The following is a 21511-nucleotide window of genomic DNA, read 5'->3' on the forward strand; positions in this document are numbered from 1 at the left end:
TACGAATAATTCATACTACTATTTCCTAATATGGTACAAACCTATATTTAGGGAACCTTCTAGAGCAGTGGTTCTCAACCTGTGGGTCGGGACCCCTTTGGGGGTCGAACAACCCTTTTACAGGGGTCGCCTAAGACCATCAGAAAACACATATTTTCAATGGTTTTAGGAATAATTTTATGGTTGGGGGTCACCACAACATGAGGAACTCTATTAAAGGGTCGCGGCATTAGAAAGGTTGAGAACCACTGTTCTAGAGGATGATAGAAGTTGTAATTTGTTACAAGTGGAGGGCACTATATTGGAAAAGGCTATATTAAAATCTTTGATTTCTAAGTCATTGTTTTTCAAATGTTGGCAAGACATTTTAATATTTTTTACCTGTAAGGTCCTTTTAAATTTTCTCCATACATTTGTTCAAATTTTCTTTCTCGAGTGAGGGAAACTATAGTTCGAATATTTCCAATAGCTTCTGTTGCAATCTATAAAATGTAAAAAATACAGTAGTAACAGGAAAATAAGGAACTCTCCAATTTGAATTTTAGCTTTAGGACAGCGTTTACCAAATTGGCATTTTCTAATCCTAACATATCAGTATGACATTTTAAAACCATCACCCTGAGGAAAAAATAACTTTGCAAAAAACCCATAAAACTAACAACACCATACTCTAGTCTAATACTATATCAAAATAGTTTTATATATTTGCTACCAAATTTTATTTTTGGAACCAGAGCACAGTTACTTCCAGGTATCTGTTGTAAGTATTGACAGAGCATTACTTATCTTACTGATCCATGGACAAATTAGGTATGCTTTATTGAATAAGCCACAAATACTATGATTTATAACACTAAGCCAAAATTATGGCTTAATACAGGTGCAGAGGTTTTTGAAGAGCAGGAGATTGCATTTTGATTTCCTGATCTTCTGAAGGGCTATTGGACAAAATCTGATAATGTTCTGATATCACCAGAACTTGATTGTAAATGTCTTTTGCTGCTTCTTTTTTTTATATATAGTTTTTATGTGCAGGATTGGGAGTCAAAGAAAAACTCATTCTCATTCTAAGGATGAGGCAGAGGAAAACTCATTCTAATTCTAAATGATGAAGGGAGAGATTAGTTGCAGTATTAAGCTGTAACATCAGCAAGAGATAAACTATAATATGCTTTGACCTGGAGAACAACCTGGGAGAGAGGATAAATTTAATAACTGTCTTGAAGATTTTCTTCCAAATACAAGAAAAAGGGAAACAATAGATACTCAAATTAAACAAGACTTGATGCAAGAACAATGTGTATTCCCAAACAGGAGTTTGTCAATCAATTAGTCCTCTGTTAGGATTTAATCTTCCCCAACCTGACACTTTGATTTGTATTAGGGACTCCCAGAATCCCTACTAGTAAACTTGAGTACTGGAAGATGTAATCCTGAATGAGAATCAAGAAAGATTACCAGTAGATTTTATATATCAAGTGTTTATTTCTTGATTTCAGTACAGCTTGTTCACCCGTATTTGAATTTGCTATTCAAGAGAATGATTGATCAAAAACTTACCTTCCCTGCACCTTGAAGTTCCTTCTTATCTTTCTTAGCATGTCCAGATAACATTCTGATTTCAATGAGCCCTGCTACTGCAATGATTGGCACAAGAGCCAGAAGTAAAAGGGTCAACTGCCAGCCATACACCAATGATATAATAATTCCAGTCCCAAGATTAGCAATGTTCTGAGCAATCATACCTAACCTTTCCCCTGTGGCCTGAGAAAGGGACGGGAATAAAAGAATGTTAAAACAATTTAGTAAATGTACTTTGTTTTCTGCTTCCTGTTCTTTCTGACTGATACAATTCTGAAACATCCATTAGGAACTTCATATTTGCATATTTGCCATAGTAAATAGTTAATCCATCGTTAAATTTCTATTTTGGATAATATCAAAAAGCTCTGTCAACAGATTGGAATTGTGTTATTACTTACACCTTTTACTTCAGAAGCATCATTTGCAAGTCTTGTAGTTAGAATTCCAGTACTGTTTTTGGGATTATCAAACCAACTGATATCCTATAAAACATTTCAAATAACAATTTATTTTCAAATGAAACATTTCAAATCAGATTAAATAAAAGATCAGAATTTAGATAGAATCAAGCTGTGATAAAATCTATGCTGCATTATAATTATTATAATACCATATTTCCCCAAAAATAAGACCCTGTTTTATATTTTTTTGAACCCTGAAATAAGTGCTTGCCCTTATTGCTTATTGCTTATTATCAGGGGATGTCTTATTCTGGGGAAAACAGGGTACCTTTTCATGAATTTATGAGAGTTCTTTTTTGGGTGACTATCTATTGAAAGATTAGTGGGTTTCTTTTAAGGCTATACAAGACTTCTTGTTCTTTTCCCAATTACATACTTATGGATTTAAAACAATTACCTCAATTTTCAACTTTTTAAATTATTTCAAGTAATTAACACACTTTGGCTTTAGAACATATTAAACCTTTTGCTATGATAATGGTTTCACATGAGTTTTTTAGATATTTTTTCCAAGAAGGAAGAAAAGAAAGCCATAAAAACAGAAATACTCCAAATGATGAAAAATAAATAGAAAAAGTGGATTGTTATTAACAAAAACTAAAGAGCACTTTTTAAAAACTTATGCAACAGAGCACATGATTAAATGTTTCATAGAAGTAGGCTCCCTACTATGGGAAATGTTTAGAAAAAAAATCCACCCAATTGAATTAATTTTTTATCCCCCTTCAAAAGATCGTGCAACATATCCACTGATTGACATCAGAAAGTAATGTTGCTAATTTGCATTGTTCATTTGAATATTAATTCAGTGTTTCTTATTTAGGTTTATACATCATGTTACCTTGTAGAATTTAACACAGATATATAATGTTACCATATTTTTCTCCACAGCAAGAGTTTGGTGAAATAGACTTAAATTTACTGATGATTTTAAATCATCTAAGTTTAGATTTTAACTTGAATCTCTCCAAACCTGGCCGAGCACCTAACCAATACTACACTCTGTTTCAATACCTGCAGTAGAAACCCTATAAAATAGCTAATTTCTAAAATCATCATTGTCATCATAATATAACTGCTTATAAGCTACCCAGAGTCTCTGTGAACAAGTGGGCACCCACATAAATTTCTCAAATAAAATAAAAATAAAATATGAAACTTTCTAACTGTGGTGAATTTTAACACTTTTAAATAAGAAGGCTGACATTTACATTTAAACCATTGTTAGACTTGCCTTTAGAAAAAACCCAAAGTGCATTTCATGGAGTCTACTTTAAAATTTAAAGTAAAAGTAAATTAAAGTGATTTATTATACCATTATACCATAAGGAAAAGCATTGTTTAAGAAATATAATTCACATTACTCCTTGGATACATGTTTTGTATATTATCATACATTTTGGAATGTACAACAAACCATGACTAATTGCGCTGAAATAATATAAAAGCAACAAAAAAATGGGCGCATTTCTTCTGCATACCTGTCTAAGCATTGCTTTGAATCCCATGTAACGTAGCTTCATTGTAAGAATCTCTCCAGCTCTGCCAAAACTGAAGCCCTGAAAGAGAAGAATGTTGTACCTGATTGCAGCAAATATAAAAGCAACACAAAGCCAAATGGAAGAGCACCACATTGCTCTTTTCAAAGGAGAGAAAATAAAATTCCTAGAAAGAAACATTCAGAGGGAATAGTAAAAACAAAATAAAAATAACATAGAATGTTTTTTATGCTCTGTTGGTTTTTGAGCTCCACATATAAAAAAATTGATGAAGCTCCAATAGCACCATTGTAGCTACTATCTTGCCTTTTTTGAACACATTCTGTGGCAACCTATGCAAACAATTGTTCCACCGAAATCCAACAGACTTTATATTTAGCTCTTTCCCCTTTTGGACCATTTCCTTTCCATCTTAAATTGGCTTCCTAAAGTAAATATGATTAGAGAGCATTAGTAGAATCTACATTTTAATTAGACTAATAGTGTGCTACATGGTTCAATGATCGTTAAATTATCATGAAGAAGAAGAATTTAAAATGCCAGTGGAATAATTTAAATTCAATACATTAAGACTCAAGCACAATGTTTTCCTTTCCATAATTAAAGCACTAATTTTCCACTCAAGCATCAAAACAGTTCCCCATAATATAAGGAAACTTATCCAAGATTCAGACCAGATAGATATACCGAAAGAACCTCATGAAAAAGACTATTGTTTTTCCTGATTTAATAATAGCTCTAGAATGCTATATATCTGAAGATCACAAATGTCTGGACCTGCCTCAGTGGTGGGTTTCTACCAGTTTGCCCTGGTTCGGGCGAACCGGTAGTGGCAGCAGCCGCCGCCATCATGGACACTCTGTGCAGAAGCACCGTGTGCGAGCAAAGCAAGCATGCTTGTGTGTGTGCTACCAGTTCCTAACCAGTAGTGAAGGTAAGAGGAACCCACTACTAATCTGCCTCTAAATTGGTAGAAATTTCTTGAGTTTTCTTCTTCCTGGATATTTTCAGAATCCATCTAAAATGATAAGAATAAAACAATGAAACCTACCTGAAGAAAAAAGGTGATGAAGGAAACAATGCCAATTCCTAAGAACAGCAGTGAATAGAGATTGCTCTTTTCACGCACAATTTTGGGGTCTTGTATTGCAAAAATCTATGGAAACAATAATTTCAGCCTTAGTTTTATTTCATTCATTTCCAACGTAGTTTTATATATTGCTTAGATAATATAACTTTTCATGTTCTGTAAATTACAAAATGAAAACCTCTTTTAATACTTTTTAAATGATAAGTCCGATGACATTGTTCAATTCTCAATTCTAGTCAGTCTGAAGGCAGCTTAAATTAATATTAAATTTGTTTTAGTTTGAAAGTAAAGCTTTCTTTCTTCTCCCAATATAATAATCCATAACTCTTCACTGAAAATATTGGCTCAGTGGCTGAGTACCCAGTTCCTCTTGGTCACTTTCTCCTATGCAGAGGTGGGTTTCAGCAGGTTCTGACCAGTTCTGAAGAACCGGTAGCAGAAATTTTGAGTAGTTCAGAGAACCAGTAAATACCACTTCTGACTAGCTCCGCCCCCTTATATTCTCTGCCTCCTGAGTCCCAGCTGATTGGGAGGAAATGGGGATTTTACAGTATCCATCTCCTGCCATGCCCACCAAGCCATGCCATGCCCACAGAACCGGTAATAAAAAAAAAATTAAAACCCACCACTGCTCCTATGGCTGGTACATTCCCTGGCAATAATTGGCATTACTTTCCCGAGGCATTTTGGCAGGTGCTTCAGGAAAGAATGAGATGCCTGTCTTTTATTTACCTGCCTAATGCCTACCTGGTATTTTGAAAGGCACCAGGCAATTATTATGTGGGCTGCCTAAATACATGGGCATTGGCCAGTTCTTAGGTTTAACACACTTTTAAAAGAGCACTAATCCTTTGCTCAAAAGAGTCAGTTTTAACCATGAAGGAGAGAATTTCTATAAACTATCAAAGAGTATATTACATATTTTCCATGAAAAGAAAAAATTGGCCAACAGGTGGCCTTAGTTTTTTGGTGTGTTTTTATTTTTTATTACAGGAGAGTTCCACAACTATATCTGCCCCATATATAGTTTATATAACATTCCTTCATCTCACAATCCTTTATTAAGGTCTTTGACCAGCATTAGAGAAGATAATCACTGCCATAGAAAATAAAAATATGATCTAGAATATATGGGTTATATATAAAAGGGAAATTTTCAAATAGAAATTATTTAAAATAAAAGGTACAACTACCAACATTATATTAACAATTTAATTTAATAATACATAAAAAGAGTACAATTTTGTATCCATAGTATAATCCCACAGAAGAATTAATATGTACCAGTATCCAACAAATCTCACATGCTGCTGTACACAAAATTCTCCTATAAAAGAATTATATGTGTATATATGTGTGTGTGTGTGTGTGTGTGTGTGTGTGTGTTTGGTAATCCTATCTTAACAATATTACATAATTGGGACTGAAATCTCCATTGTTAAATGACACAATTGTTAAATCAAATGTGATCTATTCCTTAGTAACAGCAGTTCCAGGAGTCCTAGTAAGGACCATTAGACCAGGACTTCACAAGATTATGACTGGCAACTTCCTGCCAACTTCCTCACTGACTTTGTGGGAAGCCAGCAGGGAAGATCACAAATTGTAATCACATGACTGCAGGGACACTGCAACAACTGTAAGTATAAAGATTGGTTGTAACTACCACTCATTTAGTACTGTTGTAACTTTGAATAGTCATTGAATGAGTGGTCATTAAATGAGCATCAAAACATATGCATACTTGTATTTACAGATCATTTACGTATAACTATATGTGTGTGTATATGTTTGTTATATATGTTATTTGGATACATACAGAGGTGGGATTCACTTACCTTCCCTACCAGTTCGCAAATATGAGCGCAGAGATAATTTCTTTTAAGGATTATCCCATATTTTTAAAGATACCTTTTTGAAGATTCAACACTGGTTTAAATCATGGGATAGGAATGAATATTGAAAGTAGAACCTATCGTATGATGACATGGAAATAGTATAAAATTTATTATATATATCAAATACTCACACCTATGATTTCTGAGAATATTACTGAAAATGCAGGCTGCAGTGCTCCATTGACCAGAGCAGAAAACGTTCCCACTAAAAAGTAAGGCCATTCTGATGCATTTAACTTCATAATCTTAAGAAATGAAACCTTGGGAATATTTTTATCCTAGAATATGGAAAGAGATGAAACATAATCTAGCATATTTATTCACTGGATTCCATGCATACATGCACGTACATATATATACATATGTGCTGTCAGACACACAGATGCAGTTTTTAAAATTAATATCATAACATTGTTTCCCATCTCCCACATTTCAAAAGTTTGCATGTGCCCAACAGTCTTTGCAAGTTCCACCAGCATAGCTTGAAGACAAACTTGCAGGTCTCAATTCTATTCTTTAGGTCATTTTGTATGGCATGCATCATTGATATGCATATTTTTGGCTAAAAATGAAAGCAAAACTCAGTGCTTGGGTTTTAAGCCAAGGGAGGGGCTGGACTCCTAGCCCTGCATTGAGGCCCTGTCCCCTTTCACAGTCTGGGGCAGTCAAAGCAGCAACACCATGCACAATGTCTACAAAAAATGCATCAAAACTTGTAAAAAGAAAAAAAAAAGCTGTGAATGACCCCGATGAAAACTAAGTATGCTTATTTGGAATGGCTGGATGGGAAAACCAATGGCTGGATGGGAAAACCAGATAGAGTACCTCAACAACAGGTTCTGTTGACTGACTGGAACAATAAATAGGAATGTTCTTTAGTAGAACAATTTGTTGCAGATTCCAGCTGTAGAAACAAAATACAATTAACAACTTATCCCTGAGATCCAAAATTCTAAACCCAAAAGACTTACAGGCTGAACTGTCTGGACCTCAAGGTCTTTTTCCTCCATTTCTGGATTTTTAATACTTCTGCGAGTAGAACGTCTCCTCAGCTTGTTTGAAAAAGCATCTTTGCTTATCTCTTCTGGGTTATTTTTCAGCTGGAATTCTTCTTCTGCTGTCTCTTCTGATTCAACTTCAGTGGAAACTGCCTGAACAAACAGGATGAAGTGACAAAAAAGATTTTATATCTCCAAATAATGCCTGGACTATAGAGCCCAGTTGAAATGTATTAATGCTATTTGGGATAAATTTTTATTTGCTTTATTCTCAGAAATTCAGTAATAGATGTTAATATTGTAAAACAATAATTATCCTCTCTTTCTTTTTCTTTCTTTCTTTCTCCCTCCCTCCCTCCCTCCCTCTTATTTACTTGTAATAAGTTCTGTCTCATTTTATTCTTTCATCTGTGAATAATATATCCTGCATCTCTGGGGAGACATTCTTCAGACCACAAAATGACCCTGGCTGTAAAATAGAACTGGCCACCACAGTAGGAAACTAGCAGCATCCAACATTTGCCTGATTGATCAATTGCTGTTTGAAATCCTATGTGGAACCTATAATATTTTTTTGTAATTAAAAATGGAGGGTGGATTTAGCCCTCTACTGTTTCAAAGCCTGCTCACTCAGGAAAAACAAACAACTTGGGCCCTAGAAAAGCCATTCAGAATCTTTTTCTATTTGCATTTGAAACTTTCCCTATCACTGAGTTAAAAAGTTAGCCATTCATCCAGAAGAAAAATAAATGGACACAAAATTATCCAGTTGTATTAGCTCTGACTTGCTTTTGAATTCCTCCATCCTCTGTTTGAGAGGCCATGAGAAGGGTTGGTTCCATCATTTCAATGTTTTATGTTATTTCAATTTCATTCTTTTCTAACATTATATTGTTCTGCTTTTTTACTGATCCAATCTTAGGTGAAGGTCTATAGAGACTGGCTGAGTCTAGTAAACAGCATAATCTGCACAGACTCTTGGCACAGTATTGCTATATCCAGTTTTTTAATGAGGCTATGGCAGAATGGAGGGAGATGACTCTAACCAGACACTGATAGAAAATGGAGGGCCTCCATCAGCTGTAAAATGTCAATAATCAGCATTCTGATCCTACAGATTTTACCCATGTTTCAGCTGTCTCTCAACCTAAAGCATAAAAGAATCTCATCCTTGAGTTGGATACAAAATGAAGGCAAAATTATGGGGACATGGCAGGCAAAAAGATTTAAACAGGAAATAATTATAGTGTGCATTCCAGAGAGCTTAAATCTTCAAAGGAAAGAAAGAAAAAGAAAAAAATATGAACAAATTGATGCCTACCTGCATATTGACAAGTTTGAAATAAACTCCTTTCTTTTTCATAAGCTCATAATGGGTTCCTTGCTCACTAATGACCCCATCTTCAAAAGCAACTATAAGATCTGCATTTCGGACTGTAGATAAACGATGAGCTACTATAACCGTTGTGCGGCCTTCTCTTGCCTGAAAGACATATCCAGATTCAATTTAAACTATGAGATGTTCATTTGCTTTATTTTAATATTTAATATAATTAGACTGAAGCCTTCATGCCTTTTGCCTTTTAACCTTTTGTTAAAGCAATGGCTATACTGGCACTTCATGAATAAATATTTGCACTAAACAGAAAAGTGAATAGGCCATAAAACTAAATCCAAATCTCCAAGACAGTAATCAAGCAGGCAATCTAGCTTGTTGGTTGGAATCTATTTTTTTCTGAAAGTTTCCTTGGTTATATTTCATGATTGATGGTAATGAAAAAAATGGCAAAAAAGAATTTATATTATATTTATATTTTATATAAATATATGTTTATATTAAATTCACCACTATTGCAAAGAAGTTACAGTTAGCTATCTTCATCATGGTATTAAGCCAGGGGTGTCAAACTCGCAGCCCGTGGTCCGGATGCTTCATGTGTTGGCCCCACCCCCGCCCAGTTTAGTGAAGGGGGGAAAACTCCCGATACATCACGTGATGATGCCATGACAACACAAGTTTGACACCCCTGTATTAAGCCTTCATTACTTTCCTGCCAAAATCTTTGTCATTATATTATCCTGTGAATATATAGGCCTTAACATATGATTGTGGGAAGCTAATCAGAGGTAGATTTCATTGGTACTTGGATGGGAGATTACATATTTGAGCTATACATTAATCTAGGAAAAAATGCCAAATTACTTCTCTGTTTTTTATTTTAAAAACCCTGCATGAATGTGTCCGTGAAGTCACTACAAGGTGAACTTGACTCAAAGGAGATCTTTTGTTAATCTGTGCCTAAAATTTGCTGCCAGTTATCTTATTAAACAAGGACTTTGTTTACAATGAGTTGACCTGTTTTAAGTCTCCCACCTCTAGAGAACACATTAAACCTTTTTACTCCTCAGCTTTTGGGGAAAAAAACATATCAGCCATACATTTTGGAAATTCTAAGGTACAATTGTTGGAATTTTTTCTCCCAATATGATGCTGTCCAAATTTGTATGTTTAATACTTCCATTGTGTTCAGGCAGAATTGCCCATTGATTTGGATGAATACTTCTTCAAATCCAATCAATACTATTGATGTAACTTCCAAACAAGTAATGAATTGTTTCTTTTAAGTCAACTCTATTTAAAGAAGGTATCAGTGAAAACAAGTTATAATGAGAAATAAAAGTCTTGGGCACCTGATCTTCACATTATCTCCTCTCTGCAGCCCAACTTTAATTTCTATGAATATTGCTAACTCTTAGCAGAAGGTTTCAAAGAGGAATAGGAGACTAGAGGGAAGATCTCATTGGGCAAATGAAGTGTTGCAACTCACTGTTAATAGTCAGATTTTTCTTTTTACCAACTTCCCCCCACTGCCCCTTCCTTTAATATATTAGGTTCAGTTTCAGTTTTAAGGACCTTATCCAAAGCTGCCTGTACGATAGCTTCACTTTCTGTATCCAAAGCGGACGTAGCTTCATCCAGTAACAAAATTTTTGGGTTGCGCACAAGAGCCCGGGCAATCGCTATCCGTTGCTTCTGTCCTCCACTTAGCTGTGCTCCTCTTTCACCAACCACAGTTTCAAACTTCTGCAGAGCAACCACAAAACACATTTAACTTCATAACTTAGAATCAGTAGTAAAATTGGCATCAAGGGTAGCATCAGTATGGTTGTTACAACATTTCAATTGAAAATAAGCAGCAAATCAATGAATAAAAAGAAACACACCCTATATTCAATAGCAAGAAAGAAAATCTGAACAAAATATTGATAATTTAGAGAATGTTTTCTCTTCTCCGTAATGCTAGTAACCTCATGGTTGATATTATCAACTGATTTATAAATCCTTATTTGATTGAACCTTGATATGTTAAATAAACCTACAGGGCTTAATTCAGAACACTAATCCATAAACCATAACTTACAAATCACAATAGCAAAACTCAAATCACATTAAGCCATAAAAGGGTTTCTTTGCTTTTAGCTGAATGTGCTGCATGAAATTAGCCCTATGGTATAAAAATAAGGTTAATAATACAGAGCTTTCAAAACCTCTGCAATGATCAGTGGTAATCTTAAAATGTCAGGAGATTTCAAGAATGCTTTTTATTTTAATTGTGTATGTCTATTTGAGACATTTTAGTGCAAAAGTTGCTAATACATCATGAATGACCTAGTGCAAAGTTTTTCAAATTTGGAACTTTGAGATGTGTGGACCAGCTTTCATAACTCCCCAACCAGCAAGGCTGACTGGGGAATTTTGAGAGTTGCTCTACACATTTTAAAGTTCCCAAGTTTGAAAAACAATGGCCTAGTGCAGTGGTGGAGAACCTTTTACTTATCAAGTGCCAAACAGGAAAGTGCTGTGCGCGCTACGCACACTCACATGCCATTGTGGTAACGTGCGGCTCCTCCCCATGTGCTTCGTGCGCAACCGCACCATCTGTGCATGCACAGAGCTTTCATGCAGGCACACTAGCACATCCTGTGTGTGGAATCTCACTATATGCATATGCACACAGCTTTTGCAGTGCACAATGCTGTCTGTGCATTATGCACTGTGCACCAATCATCTCATGCGCATGAGCAAACACACAAGCATGCGCAGGAGAGCTCCGAAGACCAGCTGAATTGCGCATGCGCAGTTTCAGGTGAGCTTGGGACCGGCTTGCGTGCCTGGAACAATGGCTCTGTATGCCACTTCCGGCACGTGTGCTATAGGTTCGCCAACACGGACCTAGTGCATTGATGGGTACCTTTTGAAAGAGATGGGAAGCAGAACCTAGGCTCCTGTCCTTCTGAAGAGCTACAGCAGGATATCCATTAATTTTTATGATGTCATCAGAAAGGGCATAGCTGAAATTGTTTTGTTCATTTTTAAAATATTTTGGGGACTATTAGGAGTGGGAGTATAGCACTTCCCAGAAGCATATCATATAATGATATATTATATGTCTACCAGGCACCATAATACCAAACATGGGCTAAAAAAAGTAGCCATTCTTCTTCTGCAACTGAATTGTAATAGCATATTTGTTTTAACAGAACAGAATAACAGAGCTGGAAGGGATCTTGGAGGTCTTCTAGTCCAACCCCCTGCCTAGGCAGGAAATCCTACCTCACTTCAGACAAATGGTTATCCAATCTCTTCTTAAAAACTTCCAGTGTTGGCGGATTTACAACTTCTGGAGGCAAGTTGTTCCACTGATTAATTGTTCTAACTGTCAGGAAATTTCTCCTTAGTTCTAGGTTGCTTCTCTCCTTCATTAGTTTCCACTCATTGCTTCTTGTCCTGCCCTCAGGTGCTTTGGAGAATAGCTTGACTCCCTCTTCTTTGTGGCAGCCCATAAGATATTGGAACACTACTATCATGTCAACCCTAGTCCTTCTCTTCATTAAACTAGACATACCCAGTTCCTGCAATCGTTCTTCATATGTTTTAGCTTTCAGTCCCCTAATCATCTTTGTTGCTCTTCTCTGTCCTCTTTCTAGAATCTCCACATCTTATTTACATTGTGGCAACCAAAACTGGAATACTGGATGCAGTATTCCAAGTGTGGCCTTACCAAGGCATTATAAAGTGGTATTAACACTTCACATGATCTTGATTCTATCCCTCTGTTGATGCAGGCCAGAACTATGTTGGCTTTTTTGGCGGCGGCTGCACACTGCTGGCTCATATTTAAATGATTGTCCACTAGGACTCCAAGATCCCTGTCACAATTACTACTATTGAGCAAGGTACCACATATTCAGTACCTGTGCATTTTGTTTTTCTTCCCTAAATGTAGAACCTTACTTTTTTCACCACTGAATTTCATTTTGTTAAATAGCGCCCAATGTTCAAGTCTGTCAAGAGCCTTCTGTATCTTGAGCCTATCTTCTGGAGTGTTAGTTATTCCTACTAGCTTGGTGTCGTCTGCAAATTTGATGAGTTCCCCATCTATCCCCTCGTCCAAATCATTGATGAAGATGTTGAAGAGTACTGAGCCTAAAACATAGCCTTGGGGTACCCCACTCCATACTTCCCTCCATGTAGATGCAGTTCTGTTGAGGACTACATGTTGAGTTTGGTTGGTCAGCCAGTTACGAATCCATCTGGATGGTGATGCTGTCTAACCCACATTTTTCTATTTTATCTAGTAGCAGTGGACCAGAGGAACACTGTCAATATAATTTACTTGGACTTCAGTAAGGCATTTGATAAAGTAGACTATAACCTACTTTATTTATATCCCTTTTTTCCTTCAGGAGTTTAAAATAATATATGCAGATCTACCTCCTTCAATTCCCTCCCCTCCATAATTCTGTGAGATAAGGTAGACTAAGAGAGTTTAACTGGCTCAAAGTAGTAAGTTTCCAAGGTTGACTTGAATTTGGGTCTCCCCAGTTCTAGTCCAATAACTGGTGCTGATTCTCTTATGATGCTTGGTGTCCATATGCTGTCCATATACCAATGTAGCAAAAACCTTACCATTTGGGCTTTTCAGTACTGTAACTAAAGCTAAAGGAAAACTGGATTAGCAGTGTGTAAACACAGGTAATACAGAGCAGTCTTCCATGATCTGGTCAACATATCCACATATATTGATTATAGCAGTGGTGAAATCCTCCGTGGATTGCCACCAGTTTGCTGCCTGGCATGCGCACTAAACACATGCTGCACGTGCGCATGTGCAGTGTGTGCCTAAGGCATGCTGCGTGTGCATTCGCAGTGTGCGCCAAATGCATGCTGCACGCACGTACTTGCACACTGTACACCAAATGCGTGGAAAAAGAATGCTTAACAAGGTAAGTAGAACAGCGAAGGGGGGGCACAGCTGTGCCCCGCGATTTAGATTCACTAGAAAGCAGGGTTTCCTGCTTTCTAGTGAATATAAATCGCATGGCACAGCTGATCGTCGGAAATACCGGTTTGAACGGTAGCTTTTTTTTACCACTAGTTCACCTGAATCGGTAGCTTTTATCACTACCGGTTCGTGCGAACTGGTAGCATTTCACCACTAGATTATAATTCCCATAATTCCAGTTCGCTCAGCTATTGTGCTTGGAAATTATACCATTGTGATTATCATCTGATGGTACCAGGAAACTGGGTTGGATTACCATTTCCATTCCTATGAAAGGTTTTCAAGGGCTCCATGTAGGTTTACTGATGCTATTAGTGTATTATCTTAAATAAAGCTGAAATAAATGAAAAATACACATGGCTTTAGGTTAGTAAATTCCCCACTACCTGTTTTCCAGACAGCTTGAGGTTATAACTACTATATTTGCTGGGAACTGTAATGCTAATGTTATTCTTCTTATGCTTCCTGCATGTCCACTGTAATTTAAAACACTACAAAGCACTGTATCTTAAGATATTAGAATACCCAAAGGCAATAATTATATATTTTCTCACATCAGGTAAATTCATGATGAACTCATAAGCATTGGCTTCTTTGGCAGCTTTTTCCATCTCTTCCATGGTGACATTTTCACTGCCATGTCTAATGTTTTCTGCAATTGTTGTGGCAAATAGTACAGGTTCCTGGTTCACAACACCAATAATTTCCCTCAGATACCTTAAATTCAGGGTCTTAATATTTTGTCCATCAATGGTAATCTAAAACAAAGCAAAAATTGTTTATTTTATTTTATCCTATTCTTGGTGATATTATATGAGTTATTTTAATAATTAGAATAGATTTTATTGTATTCTACTTTTAAGTTCTTTGTTTTACAAGAATATGATTAAATATTTGAAAAACAAAAGAAAAATGCTCTGGTATTATTTACATTGACTATTGTATAATTCATAGAAATGTTTATTATTCTTATCTGAAATACTTTTGAGGACATAGCCATTCTTAAAACAGTCTAGAAAATAAAACAATGTTTAATTTTTAATGTTTAACTAAAGCGGCCAGATAATCAGCAATAAAAATTAGGATACATTAATTTTCCAATCAATATATCTTATTAGTATTAATCTATAATTTAATTTCCCAAGAACTCTGGATAAATATCGTGACTGACGAAGATTGAAGTTAATGTTTAGAAAGGCTTTTCTGTATTTCATATGTTTTCCAAAGTACTTTTTTTTTTTCATTTTCCTTCTACACTGTTTGCAAAATGGTTACCATATCAAACTAAGTTAGGATTTCCAAGTAAAAAACCCTTAGAAGAATAGCATAGCATAGCATAGCATAGCATAGCATAGCATAGCATAGCATAGCATAGCATAGCACAGCACAGCACAGCACAGAACAGCACAGAATGGAATAGAATAGAATAGAATAGAATAGAATAGAATAGAATAGAATAGAATAGAATAGAATAGAACAGAATAATTATACTATATTGGTCAAGTGTGATTAGACACACAAGGCATTTGAGCGTTAAAAAAATCCCTTTAGTTATTATTCCAGCAACATAAATGGTATATAGATCTCCTCTTTCATTCTCATATCCTGCTCTTCCTGGGACTACCTGATATCATGAATTTGGTGAATAAAATAAGTCTCAAACACTATCAAGCACTCTGATTACAGTATCTGATATCATTCCAAGTCTTGCTTCCAATGCTGCCACCACCTGTTTGACTTCAGGTACTGTACTCATTCTGGCATAATATTTTCTTTCCCTGCCTATGGAAAGTTATCTGATATTTAATATAAAATATGTTCCAGGTATCCTAGATGGCTTCAAATATCTTACCATGCCTTCCAAGGGATCGTAAAACCTTTGTATCAGTTGGACCGTTGTACTTTTTCCACAACCACTGCTGCCCACCAGGGCTATTGTTTGTCCATTATTGATCTGCAGATTCAGGCCTTTTAATACCTGTATGAGGAAAATAGGATAATGTGCTGAATCACAAGTCACAGTAAAATGTGTTTTATTTCACAAAATAATGGCAGAGAGATATCCATGCCCTTAGACCAGGCCTGTCAAACTGGCAGCCCGTGGGCCAGATGCGTTACATACAGGCCACGGCTATCCCAGCTCCACAAAGGCAAAAAAATGTTGCGATATATCAAGATACATCACGTGACACGATCGAATTTGACACCTATGTTGTAGACCATGAAGCCCTAACACAAGTTCATACAGAAATAATAGACGGAAATGAAATATATTTAAGATTACTCTCAATAAATTCTATTGGCAAAAAAACATTTGAAGCTACTTTGATGCTACCTTTATTATTGCTTCAACCATCGGCATTTATTTATGTACAGAAAATTTTGTTTTTTTGTTTTTGAAAAAACAAAACCAAGGAATTGTAGAAGTGACCATTATATAATATTTCACACGTTTTACAGAAGACTTCTCTATTTTGGTGGTCTCCAAAGGTCTTGGAATTGTAACTCATGGCCGGCAACTAACACACTCAGAGGATCTCCTCTCTCTGGACTGTCGTTTTTCCAACTCAACAATAGAAAGAACAGGCTTCCTTTTGTCTACTTGACTCTCCAAGGTTAAGGAAAGTCCCAGAATCATCCCTTAAGATCCTCCAATAACAGCAACAGCCTGCAAGCAGTTTTAGAAGCCGAACTTCCAGAACAACTGGTGAGCTGAAGCTGGGAGGCAGGGTCGAAATCACATTGTTGTTGGATAAAACAGCCATTTTGGAATTTATTTTTCAAATGGACAATAAGCCGTGCCCTTCATTTCTTAAACAATTTATGAGACTATTACCATTACAAGCTAAAAAAAGATTTTCTTTAGTTACAGCTTATTACTCCTTTTTGAACCTTTGAACATCATTTTTGAGACTTCTTTACTATTAAGCAACAGGGAGAAGATTGCTAGAGGTAGCCAAAATAAGGAAGCATGAAGTATTCTTTCTCTTGAAATATAAGGATTTAAATTATGGCTTTAACCTACCATTTTAAAATTAACTCTGTATTGTATTGTTTTGTTTTGGGTAGTTAAAATCTGCCAATTTTTAAGGACTCCGATTGGCCAGAAAAAAGAAAAACAAACAAGCAGACAAATAAATAAATGTCTTTGACTACTAGAGGGAACTATGAGGATGCCTAATTCTGAGCTGGTATCTGTTATTAAAAAGATTTGTCATTTCATGAATCAGTCAAAATATACTAATTACACAGAGGATATTAAAATAGAACAAGAGACACAATTAGGTGTAGAAAATTATCAACCTACTGTGCCAACTTTACAAATACTGGATAATGCAAATAATCTAATTTCAGAATTTAAATCTGACATCAGTTCTTATGACGATGGTGCGAGTGTATCCGTCCCAGTGTGACTGAAATAAGAGTATCAAGTAAATTCACAATTCTTAAGAGGTCAAGTTTGAGACTATTGCTTTATGAATACTAACAAGGTCGAGAATTCTTTGAGAAAAAAAGATATTATAGCCATCTCAGTGAAGGAACTTTACTCTAGGGAGATTTGCTTCAGACTAATTTACATCGTCTAACAAAACAATTTAGGAGGTTTTTTTCATGGATATAAATAAAGCTGAAAACTTTTTCAAGAAAAAAGATCTGATTTCTTTAGAAGAATAGAATAGAATAGAATAGAATAGAATAGAATAGAATAGAATAGAATAGAATAGAATAGAATAGAATAGAATAGAATAGAATAGAATAGAATTCTTTATTGGCCAAGTGTGATTGGACACACAAGGAATTTGTCTTGGTGCATACGCTCTCGGTGTACAAAAAGAAAAGATACATTCATCTATATACAATCATAAGGTACAACACTTAATGATAGTCATAGAGAAACAGTCAATATAAATCTTAAGGATACCAGCAACAAGGTTACAGTCATATAGTCATAAGTGGGAGGAGATGGGTGATAGGAACAATGAGAAGATTAGTAGTAATGCAGACTTGGTAATTAGTTTGACAGTGTTGAGGGAATTATTTGTTTAGCAGAGTGATGGCATTCAGGAAAAAACTGTTCTTGTGTCTAGTTGTTCTGGTGTGCAGTGCTCTATAGTGAGGTTTTGAGGGTAAGAGTTGAAACAGTTTATGTCCAGGATGTGAGGGGTCTGCAAATATTTTCACAGCCCTCTTTTTCATTTGTGCAGTATACAGGTCCTCAATGGAAGGCAGGTTGGTAGTAATTGGTTTTTTTTGCAGTTCTAATTATCCTCTGAAGTCTGTCTTGTTGGGTTGCAGAACCAAATAGGTGTCAAATTCAAGGCCTGGGGGTGTGGATTTGGCCCACAGGGTGCTTAGATCTGGCCTGTAAGGCCATCTTGGAAACACCAAAGGACCAGCCCACGGTACCTCTGCCAGCGAAAACAGCTTGCGAAGGCTGCATCCGGCACTCCTGAGCTCTGTTTTTACTGGCAGATAGTTGCAGGAGGCAGTCGCAGCTGAAAACAGAACCCATTTTCACTGGCAGAGTGTTCGGGCCACCACAGGCACCCCCAACATGAGTTTTGTCGAGCTGGCCACGCCCACCCCAGCCCCCCAATGTCAAATACAACTCTGATGCACCCCTCAATGAAATTAAGTTTGACACCCCTGCTCTATGCTATGAAGATAAGATGGAGGGAGTGACCTAATGGATGGATTTTTAAAAGTTTGATATATGTGCTGATAGAAAGCTTTAAGTTAGTTTTATATGTATGACTATGCATGTCCTTGGGTTCTTTAAGTAATGCTGAATAATATTCCAAAGTTTGTAAAATATTATTGACTAGATTTGAAAATATGAGAATGAATGATATATTATCCCCTACAACAAAGAGAAGCAGAGATGGTTAAACTGATTCTTTTATCTAGAGAAGAGAATATATTTAATTTTGTCTCTATTTTGAAATTGCTTCCGGATTTTGTGCTTACAATGGGGAAAAAAAGAAACTTTGCTTTTGTTTTTGTAAACTTATTGTTGCTTTTGTTTTTGTAAACTTATTGTTGCTTTTGTTTTTGTTGCTTATTGTGATAGAAATGACTTGTACATTCTGTTGTCTAAAAGCAAAAAGTTGTGGTTGTTAAAGTTCTTACATTCTACTGTGCTAAAGAGAGTTGGAAGTCGGTGCCTTTTTCTTTCTTTTTGCTCCCATTACACTATATCTCCCATTATACTACTTCTTCCCTCCACCTCTTCTTACTTTTTCATGCTTTTTTTCTTTGTATTTTATACTTCGATAAACTAATAAAAAAGCTAAATGTAAAAAAAAAAAACCTAATATAAAAGGAACTGTAACTCATAGAATTTTCATGTGACTGAAAATTCAAATGTGGTTCCAGCCTATTTGGAAGGAACCTATAGGAAAATCTAATTTAAAGCAATAATATGGTGTTTATGCTATGAAGTCTTCGTAGAATTAGTTTAGTACATATGTTTGCACCGCTTTCTATTCCCTTGCCAATTCTAAATAAAGCTGTATACAGTACTGAGATCTTCCTTTAATATTTGAAGCTGATTAGTTATCATTTAAATGGTAGTAGTGAAAAATACTTCCTGGTTTAATTCACGATACCTTAACATCTGGCCTTGCTGGATAATTAAAATATACATTTTGGAAACTGAGATTTCCTGTAATTTTGTCAGGTTTATAGCCACTTTCTGAATAAATATCAATTTGTGGTTCCTACATAAAAGGAAATAACAAATTAAATCCAAATAGTTTCATTCATTTGCAGATTGAAAACAAAAGAAAATATTGTATGCAAGTTGTTTATCTATAGGGTTTGCTATTTTTACATAAGTAGCCATAATCGTTTTTCATATTTGTTTGATACAGCGCATAACATACAATTTTGCCCAATCTGTGTACTATCCAGATCTGTGATTGTCAAGTTCCAGACTTGCAGGAAAGGCCATGCTGGTCAAGAAGATCTGAGAATTATGTACATCTAGAGAATATCTTGTTGGTGAAATCAGTGCTTAGCCATATCATAGTTTGGTTTTAATTTAGCATAGTGTCTGAATCTATTCATTGTGATTTATAAGCAATGGATTATAGCTTACTATGATTAGATTTATAAATCTAATCAATTCTGATTCTAGTCAAAGTTATAATTAAATATACTTTGATTTACTGTAATGTATGAACTTACATCTTTGTTTACAGCCAATTTAGATGGTTAGGAACTACATTTTAGTATTGTTTCATGTTGCTGACCTACATTTCCCCTTTCAAATAATTTCATTAAAAATATATTCAATATAAAATTGACATATCTTTTTTCCCCCTTTATGTTCCTTTATACATGTTTCAAATTCTGTTTTGGTTTCCTAGGCAATATCTAATTTACGTTATTCTTCAACTATGCTTGCTGGAGGTCATACAGTTATCACCTCTACATTAACTTATCTACATTATCCATTTACAAAGTAAGTGCAAAGATTGATTTAATTTTACTTTCTTTGCTGTTAGTTGTCACATTGTACAGCTATTCCTATATTCTGAACATTCATCTAGTCCCTCTTTTATTCTATCCCTAAAAATATATCATCAATGAACTGAGTTGATCATTCCACTGCAGTGAAAAATGCTACAAACCTATTGTCTCTATTGACTTCTTAGCCAATGTTGAAATACATGCAGATTTTTAGCTTTTACTGTTATTGTTAGTTTTATTATTAGATTTACATGCTATTCAATAAAAACCAGAAAGAGGCAATTAACAATATTTGCAATGCTAGATTTGAAGAATTATCTTAGGTATGCATAGATTTGAAAAAACAAATCTGATATGTTTGCCACATGCCCAAGGCTACAAAATCCAGCCAATCAATAAACAGCAGCAAAAACCCTTTCTTCTATCTAATGATTATCTGGACTGTTGCATGGTCCAACCACAGATAATTCTTGAACTACCACCAATTGCTTATTGACCATATGAAGTTACAATAGATCCCCCCATAAAAGATATTTATGACATGGTTCAGAAATTTTGATGGCTGCCTGCTCTCTAGTCATATGATTGCATTTCAGACACTCTACAACCAGCATCATGTAAGTCAAGGACTATCTGTATTGTAGTTCTAATCATGCCAGGAGCAAAGGACCATATGTTAAGTTGCAGTTCAGATTTATTGCTCAAGCTTACACACAAGAATCTAAATCTCAATACTAAATTGATGCCAGATAAGGGAATTCAAGAGAGCTGGACCATTTGTGGGAACGTTATGAGTCTAAGCTGATGACATGCTTAACTTCGTCCCCCAGTTCTACATGCTCTCCTCCTACAAATCATGCCACAACATAGGGAGCTAATGGCCTTGTCACCTAGTTTTCACCAATGATAATTAAAACCTTTAACAGATCTCTAACTCTTTAGCTCTTTTCATTTATAGGCATAGTTCCAAAAAGAATACTTACATTGTCTATTATATTGAATATTGCATATGCAGCTCCCCTGGCAGTAGCAAATGCTTCTAGGTTTGGAGAGACTTGGCCAATACTGAATGCTCCAATGAGCACAGCAAAGAAGACCTACACAGAAAGTGTTTCAGAACAAAAAGAAACATCCATTGTCAACTGTACAGTTTCCATATA

The 21511-nt window shown here is 35.6% G+C and overlaps 1 protein-coding gene across 1 annotated transcript in view; it reads right to left on the reverse strand.

Annotated features, from left to right (window-relative positions):
• Positions 1 to 21511, reverse strand: part of ABCB1 (ATP binding cassette subfamily B member 1) — a 65162-nt gene that overhangs the window by 8409 nt on the left and 35242 nt on the right. Inside the window, exons 11-23 of the mRNA XM_034402292.3 lie at positions 21335 to 21448; positions 19487 to 19597; positions 15730 to 15855; positions 14432 to 14635; positions 10445 to 10615; positions 8852 to 9013; positions 7504 to 7683; positions 6664 to 6810; positions 4596 to 4700; positions 3527 to 3604; positions 1983 to 2066; positions 1561 to 1764; positions 382 to 482 (exon numbers count right to left, since the gene is read on the reverse strand). Of these exons, the coding sequence (XP_034258183.2) occupies positions 382 to 482; positions 1561 to 1764; positions 1983 to 2066; positions 3527 to 3604; positions 4596 to 4700; positions 6664 to 6810; positions 7504 to 7683; positions 8852 to 9013; positions 10445 to 10615; positions 14432 to 14635; positions 15730 to 15855; positions 19487 to 19597; positions 21335 to 21448 (1787 nt within the window). The remainder of the gene's footprint in view (positions 1 to 381; positions 483 to 1560; positions 1765 to 1982; positions 2067 to 3526; positions 3605 to 4595; positions 4701 to 6663; positions 6811 to 7503; positions 7684 to 8851; positions 9014 to 10444; positions 10616 to 14431; positions 14636 to 15729; positions 15856 to 19486; positions 19598 to 21334; positions 21449 to 21511) is intronic.

The sequence above is a fragment of the Pantherophis guttatus genome, chromosome 4 (assembly GCF_059756535.1).
Source record: "Pantherophis guttatus breed Tessera chromosome 4, ASM5975653v1, whole genome shotgun sequence".
NCBI classification, from domain to species: Eukaryota; Metazoa; Chordata; class Lepidosauria; order Squamata; family Colubridae; genus Pantherophis; species Pantherophis guttatus.